The following is a 22,535-nucleotide window of genomic DNA, read 5'->3' as shown; positions in this document are numbered from 1 at the left end:
GGACCTAATGAATAATTGTTTTTTGGCTTCATTCACGTACTGAAAGTAACATTTTTCAAAACAGCAGTGTCTTTTCTTGGCAGTTTAGATAAGAGAACTCAGCATGGACCAATAAAATGGGTACGTTTAATTTGTAGCCTCCCGTTTAAATTTTCAAATAAAGCGCATGTGAATAATGTGACTATCTTTTTTTGATCTTCAATAATGCAAGCTAATATACCCTACCCCCAAAAAAAAAAAAAAGAAAAAAAAAATGTGTGAAAAGATACAAAAGCAAAATATCAGTCCTACTTGTGTGTATAAAAAAGCTGCAGTACTATTGGTGTAAGTTGTTGATAACTTAAGCAGGTACCATTTCTCTCTTTCTTCCTTATCTTGTGTTTGCCTTGCCTTATGCATTGCTTTGTTTACTTGTTTTTGTTTTAATTTTCTGCAGAGATCGAAAATGCAGAAGCATAATACTACTAATATTTATAACTTGTTCAACATCATCTTGTTGATACTTGTGGGGTTGCCATTGAGCTCATTATCGAAGCATGACGATGATTATTCGGAGAAATATGCAGTGATATTTGACGCTGGAAGCACTGGTAGCAGAGTTCATGTCTTCCGTTTTAACTCAAATTTGGATCTCCTCAATATTGGCAATGATCTTGAACTCTTCTTGGCGGTACCTACTTAAAACAACACTACTACACTTCTACTTATAGTATGCGTTTCAATTTGTTAATTTTATTTTGATATGACACGAAGTTTAAGATTTTTTTTTTTAAAAAAAAGACTTTGAATGTTGTAGACTTGTAGTCATAGATTAAAGATATATTAAAATATCTTTTAATTTTGTGATCTTAAATATCTCAGTTAAAAAATAGTAACTAAAGAGTTGCTAATAAGAGAAATAGACATTTTTTTTGAAACCTCAATATAACTCGCAGCCGCGACAACTTTTACCCCTTGGGTGAGCGCTCTGTGGTAAATCCCCTACTGTGTAATAGACTGCAAACCACACAGAGAATGTAAACTGCATGCACTAGGCAAGCCCTATGACTCAGAAGATATTGAGGGGGGATCGGTCCCAGGTCATCTGTATGGATAACCACCCTCCAAACCAATCGAGTCATCCTGAAGGACAAATAGACTTTTTTTAAAACAAATTAAACAGGAAAATAAGATAAACAAATTGAAAAGAATGAACTAGTAGTAATTTTGCACTGTTATTTGTTAGGACCGAAATAATTATGTGTCATGTGGAAGCTAGCAAAACAAATCTCGAAAGACCACGAGTAAGAAGACAAACGAGAAATATACCAAAAGACACAAAAATTTAACGTGGTTCGATCAATCGACCTAAAGGAGATGAACAATCCACTATATAAATATGAGAGTACAAAATATAGAGAAAAACAACCTCAACCAATTCACTCGGAATACATGGGAGGTCTACACAAGTGATAACGTATCAAGCTTGTGTCCCACAAATTTCCCCGTTAACCAAAACTCTCAAAGCCCTTAAGACTACATTGTGAATGTTGATTAAGTTAGAAGGAACAAACCTTTATAGAGTCTTAAACCTTTTCTTACAAGAATAGGATTAGCCAAATCTTAAACCTTTTTATAAAAGAAAAACCTATTTATGATAAAAAAACTCACTGCAATTAATATCAACATTATTTACCAAGATCTAGTTATAAGTGAGTGTTTCTTTTTCTTTTTCTTTTTTACCTTTGCAGATAAAACCAGGTCTGAGTTCATATGCAGATGATCCAAAGGCAGCTGCAAATTCTCTAAAGCCCCTTCTTGAGAAAGCTGAAGCTGTTATTCCTAAGAATTTACAGTCTCAAACCCCTATTAAAGTTGGGGTCAGTTAATAATTAACTATTTACATTACTCTTAATTCTGATTAAGATTCATAATTATATTAATCCATATGGTTGAGGAAAAAAAGTACTATTTGTATTAATTAACACTATTCTTGGGCTAATCTTAATTGATACAGGCAACTGCAGGGCTGAGGTTGTTAAAGGGTGATTCATCTGAAAAGATTCTGCAAGCAGTACATTTTTTATCCCTAATTACCTTCATTAATTGGAAAATTGATCTTAATTATTGTATTATTTGATAATCCTTATTCATAGTACAAATTAATCTTACTAATTTAATTTATTTTTTTCTTATTATGATTCCTTTATTAAGGTAAGAGATTTGCTGAAAAATGAAACTACTCTGAGTTATAAGGATGAATGGGTCTCTCTTCTCGAGGGAACTCAAGAAGGTTCTTATTTTTGGGTAAGTTTAATTATTATCAAACGTTCTTAATTAACGTGACTGAACAATAGTTTTATGATTTTACTGTTATAATTTGGTAAATACATTTAGTGTTCATACGTCGAAATTAACCTGTTAAGAAGTCCAATTCAAGAAATAAAAATAAAAATTGAGGCAGGGGAAGGAAATTACAATATGGGAAATCCAACCCTTATCAATAAAGTAAAAGTTCAGATAGCCAAACAATTAAATGAATAATGTTACGAAACATGTTTAAATTTATAGATTGACATTCAATTTTTTTAAACACTAAAGCGACTATACTAATTATTTTACAGCGAAAAATCACTTGGGGAAAGCTAAGTGGTTTTTTAATTTTTTTAAAAAAAGGTTTAGTCAATTTGGTACAATAATTAAAAAAAGTTGAAATCATACCTTGTTGTATTTAGAAAACAAGCTGCTTTTCATTGGCAAGAGTGACAGAGTTGGTTGAACATTTCATCTCTTAAATAGGGTCACAAGTTTGATACTTTTTTTGTTGAGCTTGTTGTAGAGCTTGTTGTACGAGGCTTGCCTAGTGCAATTTACTTCTTCATTATAGTTTACAGACTATTACACAGGAGCAAAATTTATTGTAAAAGCAACTGAAGGATAGCGGCTGTGCATTTGCATCAACTGTTAAAATTAGAATGACTTTGTTTTTCTTCTTAAAAAAAAATGCAGGTTGCTTTAAACTATTTGTATGGGAATTTGGGCAAAAATTACCAAGATACCATTGCTACAATTGATCTTGGAGGTGGATCAGTCCAAATTGCTTATGCTGTCTCAAAAGAAAGTGCTTTAAATGCTCCAAAGCTACCAAATGGAGACCCTTATGTCCAACAAAAATCACTTCTTGGAACTAATTATTACCTCTATGTTCACAGGTTCCATTTCTATTATTATATTTATTTTATAGTACATTAATGTTTTCTAATCAATAAATTTATTTAATTTCTCAAAAGCGTAATTAATTAACAACTTTATTGTCGTCTTCGTTCTATAGTTTTCTAAATTATGGACTATTAGCGGCTCGAGCTGATATTTTGAAGGCTTCTAAAAATTATACTAGTCCGTGCATCGTGGAAGGGCACAATGGTACTTTTCCTTGAACGAATACTTGACCTGATATTTTGGTGCATTAATTATTGAAAAAAAAATGATTTTAGTCCTTATGATATTAGACTAATTATATTTGACATTCAATTAATTGAAACGTGTGATGCTTGTGAACACACACAAATTTACTATGATTACTTTTTTACTAAATATTCTACTATTTAATTATTCATGTGTTATGTTAAACTTGTACTATTATGATAAAAATATAGTGTTGTAAATAGTAATCATAACATACTTCATACATAAAGGAGTACTATAACACACCCATTTTAATTAATTGAAAGTTTTTTTTTTTTTCCGAATTTTTACTAATAATTGAGAGATTGAAAGTGCTATTATCTCTTAATAAAATACTTACAATTTTTTTTAATCCTTGAAGGGTACTACACATATAATGGAGTAGCTTATAAAGCTGCATCACAAAAACAAGGTCCAAATATTAGGAGATGTAAAGCAATAATTAGAAAATTACTTCAGCTTGATGCACCTTGCAAACACAAAAATTGTTCATTTGCTGGGATTTGGAATGGTGGAGCTGGAGCTGGAACAAAAAATCTCCATATCTCTTCATTTTTCTATGATTATGCTTCTACAGTAAGTACATTATATTACAAAAATGAAATAAATATATTTATTCATGTCATGGGTTGATAAATATTTTAATTTAATGTAGGTTGGTATAGTGGATCCAAAAGAGCCCTATGGTATAACTCAGCCAATACAATACTATAAAGCAGCGACGCTAGCTTGTAAGACTAAGAAGCAAAACATGAAATTAGTATTCCCTAACATTGGCGATAAAGACATACCCTTTATCTGCATGGATTTATTATATGAATACACTTTGCTGGTACATGGATTTGGTAAGAGTATTTAATTTCTCTTTTTTATTTATTGTTTTGTTATCATACATTTTAATTACTGTTATTAATTAATGAATAAACAGGCATTGATCCAATCAGAAAGATTACAGTGGTGCATCAAGTTAATTACAAAAATCACCTTGTTGAAGCTGCATGGCCATTAGGCTCTGCTATTGATGCTGTCTCATCCACAACATCAGAAAAATTGATTTCATATGTTGGGATAAGTTATTAGTGTTAATTTGTTCTCATGTGTTAAACTAATTACAGCAATTTCTACTATGGTGACTTTGTTAATTTGTTCTCATTTGGCACTTCAAAAATAAATGGTGTTTTCTTCCTAGTTTTTTCTTTTTAATTTTACACTTTAAAATTGAGATTTATTTAAGCAATCTTAAAGAGATTATCAAAATCAAAATTTGCTTGTTAATATATAAGGGAATAATTTAAATATTTTTCTCAATTATTTCTTGTTGTAATATAATTATTTATTTTCATATGATTTTATTAATCTAAACATAGTTTGCTCACATTTTTATCTTTATATTATATATTTATTTTAAGGAGAAAAAAGAAAGAAAAAAAGGACAAAAATAGAGAAAGGAACTAAAGAAGAAGAAGAAGAAGATAAACTAATGAAAAAAGGAGAAATAAATTAAAAGGAAAAACAAAGCAAAACCACAAAAAAAAAATAGAAAAGAAAAGAAAAAAAGGACAAAAGCAGATGGCACAAAAGGACAAAGCAGTTGGCAATTTCGAACAAAAGGAAATGTGTAGATATTTCGTGTATATTTTGGATTTTGTGGGTATCAATTAATTTATAGATGCACAGTTTCGATTAATAATTTGCTTAGAGTGGACAGTTCGTATAGTTTTTCTTTTATTTCTAACCAAAAGAAAAAAAAGACTCAAATTTTACTTGGTCCAATTCTATGTCGTTGTGCCTTCATCAGTCCGATTTATTGCTTCTAATTATTACTGTCTTTGTCCAACAATGGTGGTTCATTATTGATTTGACACATAAATTAAGAAGCAATAAATGATAGAGATAATTTACCAAATAATCCCTATTAAATATAAATTATTTAAACATTGAAAAATAAAATAATATTTAATATCAAGGATTAAATAGACATAAAATAATAAATTATTCATTGATTTTATAAACTGGACAAGTATTATTGGACATCACAAAATAGTATAGTAGACAAGTAAAAATGGACAGAAACATCACAAAATAATAGTACGGTAGACAATTAATAATGGACGGAGGAAGTATTAAGAAAATGGTACGTTAATTAGCAATAAGTTAGAAAACCTTTACAATTACATCACACATAAAGAATAGGTATTTGTTTCTACTAGTCTACCTTACAAGATGTCTTGTAGCAATATTAATAATTACATAAATTAAACTCATTAAATATTTATGATATGATCACCTCATGTTGTAACAAGATAATATTTGTTCACGAGTCAACTGATTTTTATTTATTTCATATCATATTCTTATTAGAAGCTTCATCACCTAAACAAGCTAACTAGTTATAATTTATAAGTTTCATCACTAGTGGAAACAGTGACAATAATATAATTATAGAGGTATTAATTCTGGGATGGAAGGGTAAAATACTAATACTCAACTTTAAACTATGATTAAAGTCTCTGCTAGCTCAACTTAATTAGATTAATACTTTATTTAGTTGTATTATTTTTCTCATCTTGTTGGAAGAATTTAGAGTCAATGCATCGAGGTCTACATATAAAATCACATAATTGTATTTTCTTATAATAGTGTACATTAACTATTTTATCGGTTGTTTGAGCAAAAATTCATTTGAACTCGTTATTTATACCAATTCAATAATACACAAAACATACATATTTTCATATAATGTTTATCACTAAATTGTATTTAATTATTATTTATCACACAATATAGTATCATTTTAAATATTAATGACTTAACCATGATGAACTAGTATGATTTGGTTTTAGCTTGGTATATGAATTTTTTCCTCCAGTTACCTACTATCTCCGATTAACACATATATCGAATAACTCAGGCCACCAAACTTAAGTAAATAAAACGAAAGTCCCTGATTCATTTTTTTTTATCCCCACAAAAGTTTAAACGTACTTTTTTCTTTTGTCTGTAAGGTAGTATAGTATATAGAGGCTACAACTAGTTTCTTGTAATTGGATTTTTGCTAGAAAAAGCTTGTGAAATTTCCCTTGATCATTTTGCAAGAAAACAAAACGAAGAAAATCCCCCTGGATATATATATAGAGTGAGAAATAGCCTGTTAACTGCACATGAGAAGTAAATCACACTAGGCAAGTCTCTAGTAACGATCTTGAACGAGAAATCATGTAAATGATTTTGAATCTAACACCCCATTTAAGCGATTACATGTTCAATCAATTCGATAATCTTTAGTGATAAATTATTTTATTTTTATTTAATGAGATTACTAAGATGATATATAGCTACATCTTTTTAAACTTTAATATTGATATAAGTTGAATAATCTTTTTTAATCTTAGCTTGTTAGAGGGGTTGAGAGGTCACTGTTCCTATATAGTCAGTCAAATAAACTTTTTAGTTATTGTATTAAATATTTTAAATTCTTGCTTCTTATTCCACAGAATCTAAGTCAACTATATCATAATGAAATTTTAATCCAAATGTGGAACCCTTTTTAAAAATAAAATAAAATACTATGTTTATGAACTATTTGGAATAAAAAAATATAATCCATTCATCATTAATCGTATAAGTTACAAAAAACAATACTAGGGTATGCAAGTGCCACTAATAATACTAACAGTCATTTGTTTATAAATAGCGAAATATTAGGATTTTCTTTATTTTTTAATAATTGTGTTAGTTCAAGGTGCACATTTATTAATGCTTATTGACCAAAAATAAAATAATAGCGTACCCTTTAATTTATCTAATTAAGTATTCAAAGATTTTAATATAGTTCCATTTATTTCTCCAAGAAAAACAAAAAAAAACAGAAACTAATGAAAACATCAATTAAAATAGAATCAAATTTAGGGCAGAATCTATTTTGTAAAAATCAAAGATATACATTTCAGAATTCACAAGCTTATTAAAACTAAAAACGAAAAATTAGTTTCTTACTTATAATATCAGAAACAAAATTCTCAATTAATAATACTCTAAAATAACGCTCACATTGCCTTTTGCATCCCTTCTTTTGAATTATGTTCTTATTACCACAGTGAGCTAAATTTCATATTTAAAAGTAGTTGGATTAATTTATTTTTTTAAAACAATTTTAGCGCACTAAATTTTTAGAAAATTGAAGGTTAATACAAGATTTGGTGATTATAAGTGCTCTGATTTGGGAAATTATATAAGCAAAGAAACCTGTCATCTTAAGATTGAAGAAATGAAAAGGTTATATTTATTACTTAACATTTACTCATAGATAGAACGAAAATTTATATTAATTTCCTAATAAAACCAAATCCAAGATTTTCTGATTAACAATTATCCTTTTTTTCTTCCAAAATGGTAAAATCCTATTTGGCAATTCATGTATATATCACCCTCCACAAATTACATTTATTTTACTAACAATAATTAAAAGCTAAAACTTTACATTCAAAAGGATAAAATACTCCAACAGATTGTTAGGAAATTCTTTTTTTATATAAGGTACTCTAATGATAAAATTGTTGAAAGAATTATAAAAGACAAATAATATCAACGTAGATAAATGCATACTCTTGCGGTATAATATATTCTGTAGAATTTTCTGACATCAATGTAGCTATCACATTTCACTTTCTCGAAAAATAATTTAACTCACTTTTAAAGCTAAATTAATTTAATATTTTTAAATTAAAATTTTAAATTATATAAAAAATATTATAAATTTTAATTTTTTAAAAATATTACTACGTTAGTTAATACGATAAAAAGTTATACCCACTTACAGGGAGTACTTAAGTTTATTAAAAGAAAATTATGATAACTATTTTGGAACGGCAAATAATTAATATTCTTCCTCTTTCCCAAGAATCATAATAGATCAAAATATAAATATATGTTTAATATATCAGTTGGGAAATTGAGCAGTTGCCATCTTTGGTAGTTGATCTGACTCCTTCCACCACCTTCCACCCATCCCCCCACCCCCTCACCCCCTCACCCCCTCTTTCGTTTCTTCTACGTCATACAAAGAAGTAAACAATTCAACAAGAAGAAGATTACACACAAAAACTCCAAAAAGTCTCCTCTGTTCTCATAGTCTTCTCTTGACACTTTCTTGATTTTTGCCCCCTTATGTAATCCATCTGTTTTCTTCTCCTCTTTACACCTCTTCAAACTTTTTTGTCTATACATATTCTACCCCAAACACACAAATTGTACCAATAATAAATATGTTTGTACCTTTACACCCTCCTGCAAACATGGGTGCTCTGTTTTTTCAAGTTCTACTTTTTTCCTTGATAGTATCGAATGTTGATGCAAGGTTTATAGTTGAGAAGAACAGTATTAGTGTTCTGTCTCCTTATTCATTGCACTCCAAACATGATGCCTCTATTGGTAATTTTGGTGTTCCTGATTACGGTGGTTCTTTAGTTGGAACTGTTGTTTATCCTAGCAAAGGTGCAAATGGCTGCGCTGAATTTGATGGAGATAAACCCTTCAAGTCTAAGGCTCATCGTCCTAATATCCTTCTTCTTGATCGTGGAGGTAATTTTATTTTAATTTCGAAAATTAAAAGATCAATTTTTTGGGTTTTGATTTTTGATTTGATGTAATGTTGTCTCTGTATCTAATCATATTCTGCTAGAGGTTTCTTCATGTCCCACGGCTCTAACATCGAGAGAGGCAGAATCAGAATTTAAAGTTTATGAGTTTTGAATTCTGTGATATCAACAACAAGTATTAGTAATTAGTTTTTTCTTGATTACATATACAGAGTTAAATTCTAAATCTTAGAGGTTATTGCTGATATTTAAGTATCTATTGGAGTTAAAAGGAGCTAAATTCTATTTCTAATTAAGTTGAAGAAAGTTACATTTCTTTTAGGTTTTGCTTCTAAGTGAATCTTAGAGACTTAGTTGACTGTTTCTTGGAGTTGAAGGAAGTTTCTGAATCTATTTCTTTAGTTGAGTAGCCAGTATCAACTATACGGATATTCTTTTTTCTATGCAGAATTTACTAGAAAGTTTGACGTATTAGATAAAGCTATATGTTTATAATAATTATGTAAACAATTTTTTTTTTTCCAGACTGCTATTTTGCATTGAAGGTATGGAATGGGCAACAAGCTGGAGCAGCTGCAGTTCTAGTTGCTGATAGTATAGATGAGGCTCTTATAACTATGGATTCTCCTGAAGAAAGTACGGATGCAAATGGATACATCGAGAAGATTGGTATCCCGTCAGCATTGATTGAAAAGTCCTTTGGTGATACATTGAAAGAAGCTCTTAAGAAGGGAGAGGAAGTTGTGATCAAGATGGATTGGACGGAATCAATGCCTCATCCTGATCAGCGAGTTGAGTATGAATTGTGGACTAACAGTAATGATGAGTGTGGGGTTCGTTGTGATGAGCAGATGAATTTCATCAAGAACTTCAAAGGACATGCTCAGATACTTGAAAAGGACGGTTATACTATGTTCACGCCTCATTATATTACTTGGTACTGTCCTGAAGCTTTCATTCTTAGCAGCCAGTGCAAATCTCAGTGCATAAATCACGGGAGATATTGCGCTCCTGATCCTGAGCAGGACTTTGGGGAGGGGTACCAAGGGAAGGACGTTGTCTTTGAGAACTTGAGGCAGCTTTGCGTGCATAGAGTCGCAAATGAGAGTAGCCGTTCTTGGGTTTGGTGGGACTATGTGACGGATTTTCATATTAGATGTTCAATGAAGCAAAAGCGATACAGCAAAGAATGTGCTGAGGAGGTCATGAAATCGCTTGGTATCTCCCTTTCGAGTAATCTTTTTTTGGTCACTATTGATTATTTATACTGTTCTCAGTAGTTACTCTTTGAGTTTTTATTCGATTCATCAGATCTACCGGTTGACAAGATAAAGAAATGCATGGGCGATCCAGAGGCTAATGTAGAAAATGATGTGTTAAAGACTGAGCAAGACCTCCAGGTATCTTCATTTCTGAAAATCTCTAATCATTTCATAATTTGTGACATGATTGACCATTTTGTCATTTTTGCAGATATAAATATCTGTGTTATCACGAACACGTTACATATAAACATAACTTTTTCCTTTGGTTCCCTTGATAGGTGGGCCGAGGACCTCGTGGTGATGTGACAATCTTACCGACAATGGTCATCAATGATGTTCAATATCGAGGTATGATGTAGATGTAGAAAAATAAGATCCAATGTAGACTAACTAATTGCTTATATTTGTAGCTATTTTATCGATAAATCTTCAAGGGGATATAATATTCTCCGCGGATCACTCTTTTTGAGTACTCAAGTTCTTTTTTACTGTTTCTTGAAGGAAAATTGGAGAGGACTGCTGTTTTGAAAGCTATATGTGCTGGATTTAAGGAAACAACTGAACCTTCGATATGCTTAAGTGGAGGTTTGACACCATTCCCTTCCTCATGATCTTGACTACAAGACATTGCATAAAATTGAATGAGTTAGCTAATTGTTGCTTATTCTCAATGAACAATAGATCTTGAAACGAACCAATGCCTAGAAAGGAATGGTGGCTGTTGGCGAGATCCTAAATCTAACATAACTGCCTGCAAGGTATGGCAAATAATGCTCTCTGAAACCTTTATAAAATTATCGTCTTCCTTCGTGGAAAACTATTGTGGTATATATAACAACCTTTTGCATATGAGCCTCATGCTTGTGTTGTTCTACTTGTTTTAAAGGATACATTTAGAGGAAGAGTTTGTGAGTGCCCTTTGGTGAACGGCGTTCAGTATAAAGGAGATGGATACACATCTTGTGAAGGTAAGGAAGTGTTGCTTCTTGTTCTTTAGTTATACATCTGTTAATTGACAATTGGCTTATCGAGTTGCTAGTCGCTCTTGAACATTGGAAGACTTAAATATTATTTCCCCCTCTAACTGGCTTGCAATCGATTGACAGCCATTGGACCTGGAAGGTGTACGGTAAACAATGGAGGATGCTGGTCAGAAACCAGAAATGGGCAAACATATTCAGCATGTTCAGTTCAGTAAAATCAATACTTTCTTTAACTGTATTTAATTAAAGATTAAATGATTTTATGTGCTTAAATCTGGTTTAACGCGAAGCAGGAGGGTGAACTATCAGGCTGTAAGTGTCCGTATGGTTTTAAAGGGGATGGCCATAAATGTGAAGGTATGTAACATTCTTGTAGATCCTTTTACGATAACTAATATTTTCTCGTGTTTGGTAAGTACTGATTCAAACGTCGTTCCTTTCAACAACAAAAAAATCAGATGTAGATGAATGCAAGGAAGGAATTATTTGTCAGTGTGATGGCTGTAGCTGTAAGGACACATGGGGCGGATTCGAGTGTAAGTGCAAAGGAAATCAACTGTACATAATGGAGCATGATACTTGTATAGGTAAGAAACAGTTGATTAAGCACTAATAACAAATGTTGTTCATATTTTAAGCTAGCAGAGCTTCAACTTCAAAATTTAACCATAAACTTCTGCCTCGGTGAAAACTTGCATTTTGCTAAGATGCAAAGCATCGATTTCGATAATAATCTTTCATGACATAACAAGATGAACTTACAACATTACCCTGTTCCTTAAATGTACAGAAAGACACTCGTCAAAGATTGGACGGGTCCTTATGTTCTCTTTCCTAGCCATTGCAGTGGGGGCTGGTTTAGCTGGTTACACCTTTTACAAGTATAGACTTCGGGTAAGCATATCGAGTAGTTATTACAGTCTTTATTCTTTCACAATAATGCATTGTCGAATAATAGTCATACTTGCGCTACTACAACAACAATTATACCTCAATTCCAAGATACTGAGGGTAGGCCGTATGAATCTTTAATATCATAAATCTTCTGTCTTACTTATGTTAACTATTGGTAAATTTTTATAGTCATACATGGACTCGGAGATTATGGCCATCATGTCACAATACATGCCTCTCGACAACCACAATCAGAATCAGGTTGTCCATCATGAAGCTGAACCTCTACGACAGAGCTCAGTATGATGAGTGTTGCCTGGTGCTAACGTACGATTTCCCATCCTTCTCTTGGATAGAAGATGAAGAACAGAGTCATATTTAGAGGAAAACTACAATGAGATACCTGATGCTGGTTTGCCAACTCTCTAGTCCATAAAGAACTGGCTTTTTCCATTTGTGTATAATAGAGTTTTGAGATGTAAATGCAGGATCCATTTGTGTTAAAAGGACATATAGAACAAAATACACTTGCGAAGGCAACCCATGGTTTTTTACATTATTCAGCAATCGCATCCTTCTTGATTATAATATATAACTTGGCAAAAATAGGATCTTTTGCGTCAATTTCACTCAATAAAGAATGAATTGTACTAGTAAGAGTATTTTCACATACGGTGGCATTCTTGCGTTTATTCGGATTTAATGTCATGAATATTGAAAAAGATTTAGTTAATACTTGTTCGAGGCATAATGACTAAACGTCTTCCTCTATCAACCAACTGATAGAAAAATCCTTACACAAGTTATAAGTAAAGGCATATGCTCAACCATCTCCCAAAAAATGAATCTAACCAAGGAACCCCTTCCCCGATCACCCAAATGAAGTACGTATTCACTATCTTGGACTTTTATCTTTACTCTTCTACTTTTACGACCCCTCTAGTCCCTTCTCACTAGATCATACATAATCAAATAGTTGAAAGCAAGGAGCACTCTACTACAAGCACAAGTTGGCTATACACACATGAAGCTGCAACCAATTACTTCTATGGATGTGCAAAATAGAAACACATGGCGAGAACGTGATCCCATAGAAAGCAGCTTCTTAAAAGTATGTCGATCACATTCCTAGCTGTAAAATGTCACTAGTACTGTCATCATCAGTTGGAAGTACAGTTAAGATAATTGGACCCCATAAAAATGGGGTGGATCAAGCTACAAAGCTACAAACAGGACAAAAGCACAAGCATATATAAGCGCTACCAAACCAATTCCCTTAAGAATCATTAACAAATTATAACTACTGGCGGCACATTATCTGCCAGAACATAAGGAATTCCCAAAGATTACATATGAAGCATTTATCAATCATCAATCTGCAACCTCTTCCAAAAGCCCGGACAAACTGCAAAAAGGGAAGTGTTGAATCTTTGATGTCTGCCAACAGGTTCTCACCAAACAATAAAACGAACACACCAATGAAAAGCGCAAAAACAATACCTGCTTTTGCTACCAAGATAGAACCTCACAATACAACTGACCAATACAGCATACATCACAGCCTCTAACAGGGATAAAGCTGTGTTGATAAAATAAAGGCATCAGAGAAACCTTCGCCACTTTCTCCATACAGCAGACTACACAAAAACAATGAAAAGAATGAAGCTACATAGGACTTGAACAAAGGGGGCTCAAGTGCCCCAAAAACGCACCACATAAGAGGCAGGCGTGCTTGGGATAAGCATCTCCCACCATGACACACACATCTTCTACAGAAATAGGTCCTAAATGCACAGAAGAGTTTGAATTATTAATTGCCAAGGAAAGCCTCTAAAATTGTAAGGAATGTTTGCCAAGAAGACATCAGAAAAGTTCTAATCCCAAAATGGCCTTGGACTCAAAAGATACAACAAAATAACAACTGAGCTCTAGTTAGAGGGTGGAGCAACTGCACATGTTAAGACACACAAATTAGTAACATAAACATAACCCACAGTCGTTGCATCTTATAGGAATAGAACTAGTAAACTTCCTGTTGTCGTCATGGATAATCGCCAACATGCCAAAATCTGTAGTAGATACCCACAACCATCAGCTTGAAAGATAAAGTTGATTAAATTGCAGAGAGAAAATCTAGAAGTACAAGACCAATATAATCTCCAAAATAACATGAAAGAAGAATGGAGAATTCTTTAAATTCATAACAAGGATTAGTATGCCGAATAGTTGCAAAATAAACCTTTGAAAGCCATGTCAAATAACTCCTCATTCATCTCTTTCTCCCACCACGTTCTCTCAGAGAGAGACTGAATGTTTCTCCAGAAGTAACATTATAGTATGCAAGAGACAAGTTGTCCTTGAGAAAACCAGCCTTTCCACTCAGCTTTTGTTTGTTCGCAGGAAGCTGGATCTCCCCGGAAATCTTCTCTTTCAGACTGGCAATGGTTTCAGACAGAGATTGCACGGTGATTTCCAGAACTTGTCCTTTGAGATTACCTTCATCGGTATTCGGCACAGATACATTGATTCTTGCAGGTCCCTGCAATATAACCCAGCAGGAAATAAGATTTCCATGGATGTAAGAAAACATGAGACAGACAATTATGTAAAAGTGTTCTTTTAAAGCTATCCTTACCGAATGCTGAGCCAAAAACTGGTCTTCAGGAATGAGAACAGACTCATCAAGCTTTTGTCTCTTCGGCTCTGGCTCTTCGGGGAGAGGAGGAGCTTCTTCTGGTGGAGGAGGTGGCGGCATTCCTTGGGGCATAGGAGGAGGCGGGACCATAGACATTCCGGGCTGGGACATCGGGTGGGGAACAAAGGGCCGAGGTGCTCCCATAGGTGTAAACTGTGATCCAGGAGGTGGTGGAATGGGAAGGGTATGCGAACTCATAGCCATTGATGGAGGCATTGGGGGACGATTGACCATGAGGTTTTGCTGACCTTGTAGTTGTAGCATGGGAGGAGGTGGGGGCCGAACCTGAGGAATCATGTTAACCATAGGAGGTTGAGGTGGAGGCGGAGTAGCACCAGCAATGGTAGGTGTGGAATACTGGAATGTATTAGGAGGCCTAGGAATATTCAGCGCAAGCCCAGGAGGTGGAGGTAGTGGCCTAACAGAAGGAAGACCGGGTCTGGGAGGTGGAGGAGCCTGTGGACCAGGAAGGTTTCTTACATCATTTGCAGCATCATTCTGATCCTCTGCATTGTTCTGAGACATTGCCTGGTTTGCAGCGCGGCCAATGCTACCTGTGTGACCATCCCATATGACCTGCTTCGGCTCTTCTATTTTTTTCTCAATCTCAGCCTTGACCGCATTTGAAACTTCTTCTTCCGTAGTACCAAATATATCTGGACGAGTTCGTGCAAGCCCAACAATGTTCCTAGAGATCTCATCATCTTGCGCAAGAGTCGTTTCCTTAATCTTCGCAAACATCCTGTCCTTCTGTTCCTTGTACTTCGGATCAATGAGAGAGATCCTCATATGTTCAGACATCTCACTAATAGGTATTAACTCACCAGTTATAGGAGAGACAACATACTTAGTTGGATCCCTTTCTGCCGGGATTCTCTCTTCAGGCCTCTTCCAGTTCTTCACAATCCGCATTGGTGGATCATTTTCTTCTGAAATTGACATGGTTTCAGCACTCTTGACACCACCATTCTCTTCAAGAGTCGCAGCTCGCATACCTTCTTCAACTAGCTGCACCTCTTCTTCATCCATCTCCATTTCCACCTCCTTTCCAGGCTCAACATATTCCTCTTCCTCCAATGTAGGCATCTTGCTCCTCCTTATAACCTCCTCAAGGGTCATAGGTGGAGGTAAATCCTGATCCTCATCATCAGCAAAATCTATCGTCTCAACAACAACAAAATCATGCCAATCAATCATAGCCATCTGCACCCTCTCCTGTTCTATCTCATCTTCAGCTTTCTGTCTAGCCTGCTCCTGTGATCTTTCCCATTCCAACCGATGCAGACAACGCTCTAGGACTGTTGTCATGTCAGCAGCACTCTTCTGCAGCTTATTCGTCAAGCCTTTAGGAGGCATCAGAACTTTCGAATACCCATCCGCAAGTGAAGTGAAAAACATGAACATGCTGTGAGTAGGCTTTAGAAAATGAAATTGGGGATTATTTATCTCTCTGCTTGTCAACCCTGTTAAGAAAGACTTCCCATTTCTGGCCACAAATTGTGATGTAAGCTTTATGATATCCATTTCTTCACCTGTGATCCCTTCAGGGAGTCGAACAGTATATTGCTCTGCCTCAGGTGGCTCAAGAACCTTTCTGACAGGTCTAAATTGAGCTGACGGGTCAGGTTTTGCAGCTGCCTCAACACCATCAGCGGTAGAAGGAGCAGGGGTTGCTTCTTTGTCTTCTGGCTGCTCTCCAGAACCCTGATTCTGTGCGCGAGCTTCAGCCAAACGGTGCTGATAATAGGCATGGTAAGGATCAGAAGCATTCAGGAAGTTGAATTTTGCATTGCCAGCGTTATTTAGAACAATCCTCTTCTCAAATTCCGGACCATTCTTTGCCACAAACTGTGAAGTCTTGTCAACAATACTCCTAATATCTGGAGGGGGATAAATAATACCAATAGTTCTCGTATGTGTTGCAACAGATGTTGAAACCTTGTCCTTATTGTTTTCCTCTTCATTCTCTTCCATCTTAACATCATTTGGTTCCTCTACCACCTGAGCTAGAGGTGTTGGTCCCAGATTCCCATCCAACGGGGGTGCCGGAAGGGGCAATATTGGTGTAATGCCTAACATTTCTATTCCTGCAAGTTGCAGCATATTCCATTTTGAAAAAAACAATCATTCAGCTCTGGCAGATAGCCTTGAGCACAAATAACTGAAATAATAAATAATAAAAAAGAATCCCAAATAAATGTTTCTATCTTCATTTTTTTTTTCCTCAGGCAAACCCAATCAACATGCTCAGTTTTCATTCAAGCAATTGGAATCCAGAAAACTACTTATACCTTTAACTTATTCAAGCAAGAAAGCCCAATAATATGCTGATAGTTTCGTTTCGTTTCATCTCATTCTCATCTCAAATGAGCAAAGACAGGGAAATTAACTTAAACAGTACATTAGTAGTCCGCCCAAAAAAGTAGCCAACAGATGTATAATATGTGTACATTAATTGTATAATATATGCTGAGCAGACAATTGTGTTTATTTGTACATAAACAACCTAACCAACCTTAACACACCAAAAAAAAAGCGATAAATAACACAATTCCATATTACAGGAAGCAAACAAAAAGAAATTTACCTGATTAAACAAGCTGGTAATGAAAAATCAATAAATGGAGTACCCAACCAAATCCCTCTCTGTTCAAAAACGGCCGGAAATTTCTGTCCGATTGGATAATTACCGTCGACGAGAGATTTTTGCAGAGAAACGAAGAGAAGCGGGAGCTTGAGATTCTAAAGTAGATGAAGCTTCTCGCCGACTATACATGACCCGGATTCGTATAAGGCCCAATGTTAAGATCTATGGGCTGTGGCCCATATTTTAAGCCCAACATCATTTAAGGCCCAATCTCTAACAATCAATGTATGATGTTTGAAGTAGTGATTCCATCTTTAATTTCCAATATGAAAAGGGTGTTTAAAATCAAGTGAATTAGTATAATTTACATAAATCTCAAAGTGTTAAGAGTTAATTATATGATAATTCTGCTCTTTTCCAAATTATAAAAATCCCTAAAAATTATGAATTTTGGATACATCACTGATACGAGAGGGGATTCTTGAATTTTTTTTAAATGGTAGAAATTTTTAGATATTATAATAAAATAAGAGGTGTATTTAGGTAATTTTTCCTTATTAAATAGTTTGGAAAGATTTAAGAATCATTATTTTGCAAGTTTGAAGCAATAGGCCTTGGAATTTTTTTATTTTATTTTTTCAAATAAGACGCTTATGTTACTTTATTTGTTCCAAATTATAGAAATAGTGTTTGATCGATTCAAAATTTAACACTTATTTGGTTGACATAAAAAAATAAGTTTGAAGTTAAAGTTAAAAAAAAAGAGTATTTATAAGTTAGAATTGTGCTTAAACTAAAATTTTACTTGAAAATATAAGTCATTACAAGAATTGGTGAGTGAAAATTGTTGTATTAGTAGAATATCCATCTTGATGTATAAAGAACTTAATCTCAAGACCCGCCGGAGAGAAAGCTTCTTGATGTATGTATTTTTGTGATCTTCGTAATGAAAACTTTATAGTATATAGTGATGAAGAAAAAACTTATTTGATTTGATTCGGACTAGTCCTTGATGGAAACCTGCTAAAACCTGGAAAATAAGTCTGCCAAATAGACCTTGTTTCACATGCTACTAGACATCCAAGAAAGAAGGCAAACTAGAATAAGTAAAGTCAGGCATTACTTAGGTTGTTCCAGCAAAACAATAGCAAATTTGGCCAATCTAATTGCATGTCTGTGTCAGACCACAAATTAAGTTCTATGACATTTCATAGAAACTTTGATGCAAGACATGCTGCAAACTCAAGAATAGCGCAACCAAAAGAGATCAGTTAGTCTTGAGCAAGATCAACAAAGATCCTAACAAACGATACTAACCAGAGACGGAAAATTCAGTTTATGCACAATATGCAAAGACTGCCATGTAGTTATGCACAAATATCTGTCTGAAATTCAAAGTATGGCAGCCAGAATTCCTAAAGGATATCCACCACTATGCTACAAAAGTTATACCATTATATTTGGATTTTCACGTCTGAGCACAGCAGTACAAGTGGTAAACCAACCTAAACTTCAAAGATTTACACTTGTTAACAACTATAACCTCAGACTTCACAGTATCTCTAAATATAGAACACCACACATTTTATTAGACACAAGTACAACTACATAAAGAGGCTACACCAACTTGAATTATGGTCTTATTTTTCAATATCAATACTACTGAGACCAAGTTCCTAATGTGTTAGTTAAATGCAAAAGAAGTTAACCTATCCTACAAATATTGAACTTGAAAGTTCTCTACTACGAAAATAAGAGCTTCACAACAAATTCAAAATTGCAGAAGACAGCAGTGTACATTTTACCAGGACGCTCTGTGATCAATCCAGTATTTCCAAAGCCTAGTCCAAGGTCACATTGTCCCAAGGCATTTTCATAGCAGTGTAGTGAGAAAATGACAAAAAAGTCCCTTATGTTTGGGGGTCACATTGGACAGTAATAATCCTTTATGTTCCTGAGAAGCACGTGAACTGTTTAAACTGAAGAAACCATGGGAAAAAATTTCTCTCAATTCATACCTTATGAAGAATCCCCCCAAAAGAACAAGCTGAATCAGACCAGATCAGCACCAGAAAACAAGCACAGAGGCCGACAACAAAATTAAAAATCAGATAATTGGGAGAAGAGAAGTCCGCCTTGACAGTTTCTCTAATTTAAACGATTCACACATACATTTGTGCGTTTTAAATATAATGGAGACCAAAATTGCTCAGTTTTGGTTGGGTAGTACCAAGGACTGCCCTCGTGTTAAAAGATGAGAAGGTGAAGTAAATGCAGAAGAGGAAGATCAGCTAACATTGGAAAGACAAAGGAATGGAATTGTCTCAGTAAAGGTTGCCTAACCCAATGCAATCTACTGTGAAGGGTATGAGGTTATTTAGCAGATGATATTTGTGTAATAAGGAGGCCATGAACTGCACAATAGCTAGACAACTCGAGAACTTATTTAATATGCCATTTGTAATGCCCAAAACAGTGAAGGAATCGTTGTCCACTTGGGGCATAGAAGGATTAGAAAATCACTGAAAAGAACATGGATCACACTGCCAGCTTGTATCTGTAGGATCTTTTGGGGAGTAAGGAACTGTGTTTAAAGAGAACCCGTAGCTGTTAAAGTTCAGATGTCTGTGGTTTTTGGCTTTAGGTGCAACATTCAAGATGTAAAGGATGAAGACAGCAGACTAGACTACACCAATTCACTATAGGAATAAGTTTTATGGTACAATGGGATCCCTTCCTTTGTTTTGTTTTTGTATAGGGGATCCCAGATCATGTAGTAACACGCATTGTCTTAGTGCTTGGTTGTTTTCACTTTTAAAATATGGCAAAACATAAAGGACTAAATTTCTTAGGTGTGTACTTAAAGGACTATATGAAACCTTGATAAAAAGGATTACTTAAAACCAACGCCAATCATAATGGACTGTTCTTGTCATTTTCTCCATTTGCCAGCTCGTATATCAATCAACTTCTGCCTCATGTTTTTCCAAATGTTATTTTCTTTACCAACCATACAAAACTGGTAGCTTCTGTACCACCCTCACATGATTTAATCCAACTAAAATCAACAAGCACCAAAATATCTTACAATCTAAAGAAAGCATGTGATCTTTGAGACTTGCAAATCAAAAGGCGTACGTACCCATCAAGCAAAATTTATATTCAATATCATTTAACACAAGCAAATTTACCTCACATGATTCAAGCTTGCTAAACTTAACAAGAACTAAAATGAAGTACATTCGAATGAAACAAACCACATTTAAGACTGACAAAGTAGAACACATAAGCCAAGACCATGTTCAAGATTTACAGGATAGAACATATAAGCATATCATGTCTCTATGGTAATAGCGGTCCAGCAGAGATTTTCCATTGATAAGAAGAAAATAAGCATGTTATTATCAACAACACTGACATATGAGATCAAAACCTTGCAAGTACGAACAATAAGAAAAGAATCAGAAATGACTTCAATATTTCATCAGAGCAGATGGCCATTTAGCAACGACAATAGCACTCTTAACCATCTATATCAGGTTCTACAACAGCAACTATGTAGGAAACAGAAGGTAAAAGCCTAAACTAAAATCAACACAATTACATGTCTGAAGCTTCATGGTTCAACTGTATTACCAAGCACAAAAGAAAATGCTTCACGAACTGGTGGATACTCAACAAGTGCAATTTCCGTAGCATATCCAGCAACAGGTAATTTCAGATCCCTCAAAACAGTAAATGCCTCGCCCATACGAGTTTTAGGCACTTCGTCAGCTACTGGGCAATAAGGAATCCATGTATCAGGACGATGCTCCTCCGCAATCTCAATTCCCTCCTTTTTCATAGCATCAAAGAGTTGTGAGTGGAACTGAAGGAGAGACAAAGTTGGAGTTGGGGCAAGAAATAGAACATTGTCATCACTTGGGAGGCTTCCAATTGAACCAAAGGACAGAGGCAATGATTCTTGCTTGGATGAAAAATTCTTTACAATGTTCTCAATCTTTGATGGATCAAAAAAGGGACTCGAGAAGAGGGTAATGTGAGGTCTAGACTCAATTTCAATAAGCTGAGTGCTAATCTGGCGCCGAGCCAATACATTCCAGGCTTTCAAGACCTGGTTTTCCAGTGCAGGATCAAAGTAGAGCTCAATTGAGTAACCTTGCGACATTGCCTCTATCAAGATTCAGAATAAACACAAAAATAAATCAAGAAATCACAAAAAATAAACAGAATCACAAACTTTCGCCAAGTCCCACCAAAAACCAGTAACAAGGAAGACCCCAATGGTACACTATAAGCAGAATTAAAGAAACCCCACAAAGAAAACGAATAACGCTAGTAATTCTAACAAAGCAGCAACGTAAAACATCACCTACAATAAAGTAAAATCATCAGATACTGAAACCCACAAAAATGAATAGGGATCTCATATACAGAACAAGAAATAACGAAGAGAAATACACTTAAAAAGTAAATCCACACAGAAAAGAATCACGAAACTTAACAATATGAAGAAAAAGATTGAAACCCTAAAGAAACCAGTGAATTAGCTGAAAATTGAGACATACCCAGTTGAAAGAAGAGGCAGAAGGACCGGAAATGCAACCCAATTTAGAGAAATGATGAACAAATGAATCGCCCCAAAAGAGTAGCAGAAAGAAGAGGGGATAAAGAAGAGGAAGAGAAACAATTCTTTTTCTTGAAAATTTTTGGGCTTCAATTCACTGAAAATGGTTAACGATTGGAAAGTATATATATCCTCTCTTTAGTCAATAAGAAAAGTTGATTTTTTGTTTAATTGACCATAAAATAGTGTAGTAATACATATTTTACCTACCCCAAAGAAACAAAAAAGAGTAAATGGTAAGAAAAGAAAAAGGAGGTGAGAAATATTTTTTAATTTTTTCATGTTTGATAATTCTTCTCTGGAAAAACAAATTCATTGTTTTCTCTCCATCCAAACCAACTTCGAAACTAGCTCCTCACTTCATATTGTTTTGTTAGATTATATATAAGTAAGTGATCTTAGAATGATTAATTCTTCTTACTTACCAAACTCACAAGCCTCAT

General features: G+C 34.3%; 4 protein-coding genes across 7 annotated transcripts; 2 read left to right on the top strand and 2 right to left on the bottom strand.

Moving 5' to 3' along the window:
• The first annotated feature begins 432 nt into the window (after positions 1-432).
• On the top strand, positions 433-4,799 carry LOC125822520 (apyrase-like). The gene is made up of 9 exons (XM_049501922.1): positions 433-670; positions 1,731-1,859; positions 1,997-2,053; positions 2,194-2,286; positions 2,989-3,191; positions 3,311-3,402; positions 3,806-4,020; positions 4,100-4,289; positions 4,373-4,799. Exons 1-9 carry the CDS (start codon positions 446-448, stop codon positions 4,522-4,524), a joined length of 1,356 nt encoding a protein of 451 aa, XP_049357879.1. The 5' UTR covers positions 433-445; the 3' UTR covers positions 4,525-4,799.
• Positions 4,800-8,488: 3,689 nt separating this feature from the next.
• On the top strand, positions 8,489-12,713 carry LOC125822302 (vacuolar-sorting receptor 6-like). The gene is made up of 12 exons (XM_049501692.1): positions 8,489-9,024; positions 9,567-10,259; positions 10,353-10,441; positions 10,585-10,654; positions 10,808-10,891; positions 10,988-11,064; positions 11,193-11,274; positions 11,413-11,495; positions 11,583-11,646; positions 11,748-11,876; positions 12,080-12,183; positions 12,373-12,713. Exons 1-12 carry the CDS (start codon positions 8,709-8,711, stop codon positions 12,487-12,489), a joined length of 1,908 nt encoding a protein of 635 aa, XP_049357649.1. The 5' UTR covers positions 8,489-8,708; the 3' UTR covers positions 12,490-12,713.
• A 572-nt stretch (positions 12,714-13,285) lies between these two features.
• LOC125822300 (probable splicing factor 3A subunit 1) lies at positions 13,286-16,992 on the bottom strand. 4 transcript variants are annotated; one of them, XR_007442640.1, is made up of 5 exons: positions 14,819-16,992; positions 14,423-14,722; positions 13,684-13,820; positions 13,534-13,588; positions 13,286-13,406 (listed from the first exon to the last, which is right to left on the bottom strand). XR_007442640.1 is itself a non-coding variant. In XM_049501690.1 (3 exons), the coding sequence occupies exons 1-2, from the start codon at positions 16,979-16,981 to the stop codon at positions 14,453-14,455; spliced, it is 2,433 nt and encodes an 810-aa protein (XP_049357647.1). In that variant the 5' UTR covers positions 16,982-16,992; the 3' UTR covers positions 14,028-14,252; positions 14,423-14,452. The 4 variants fall into 4 exon arrangements, 2 of the variants coding, with proteins under 2 accessions (XP_049357647.1, XP_049357646.1); XR_007442639.1 differs by lacking the exon at positions 13,286-13,406 and having other exon boundaries at positions 13,442-13,588; XM_049501690.1 differs by lacking the exons at positions 13,286-13,406; positions 13,534-13,588; positions 13,684-13,820 and adding an exon at positions 14,028-14,252.
• A 3,809-nt stretch (positions 16,993-20,801) lies between these two features.
• LOC125822311 (uncharacterized) lies at positions 20,802-22,181 on the bottom strand. The gene is made up of 2 exons (XM_049501707.1): positions 22,034-22,181; positions 20,802-21,638 (listed from the first exon to the last, which is right to left on the bottom strand). Exon 2 carries the CDS (start codon positions 21,631-21,633, stop codon positions 21,082-21,084), a length of 552 nt encoding a protein of 183 aa, XP_049357664.1. The 5' UTR covers positions 21,634-21,638; positions 22,034-22,181; the 3' UTR covers positions 20,802-21,081.
• Positions 22,182-22,535: the final 354 nt, after the last annotated feature.

This window comes from Solanum verrucosum, unplaced genomic scaffold (assembly GCF_900185275.1).
Source record: "Solanum verrucosum unplaced genomic scaffold, falcon-dt-bn FXZP01000103.1, whole genome shotgun sequence".
NCBI classification, from domain to species: Eukaryota; Viridiplantae; Streptophyta; class Magnoliopsida; order Solanales; family Solanaceae; genus Solanum; species Solanum verrucosum.
This window is presented reverse-complemented; position numbering and strand designations above follow the sequence as displayed.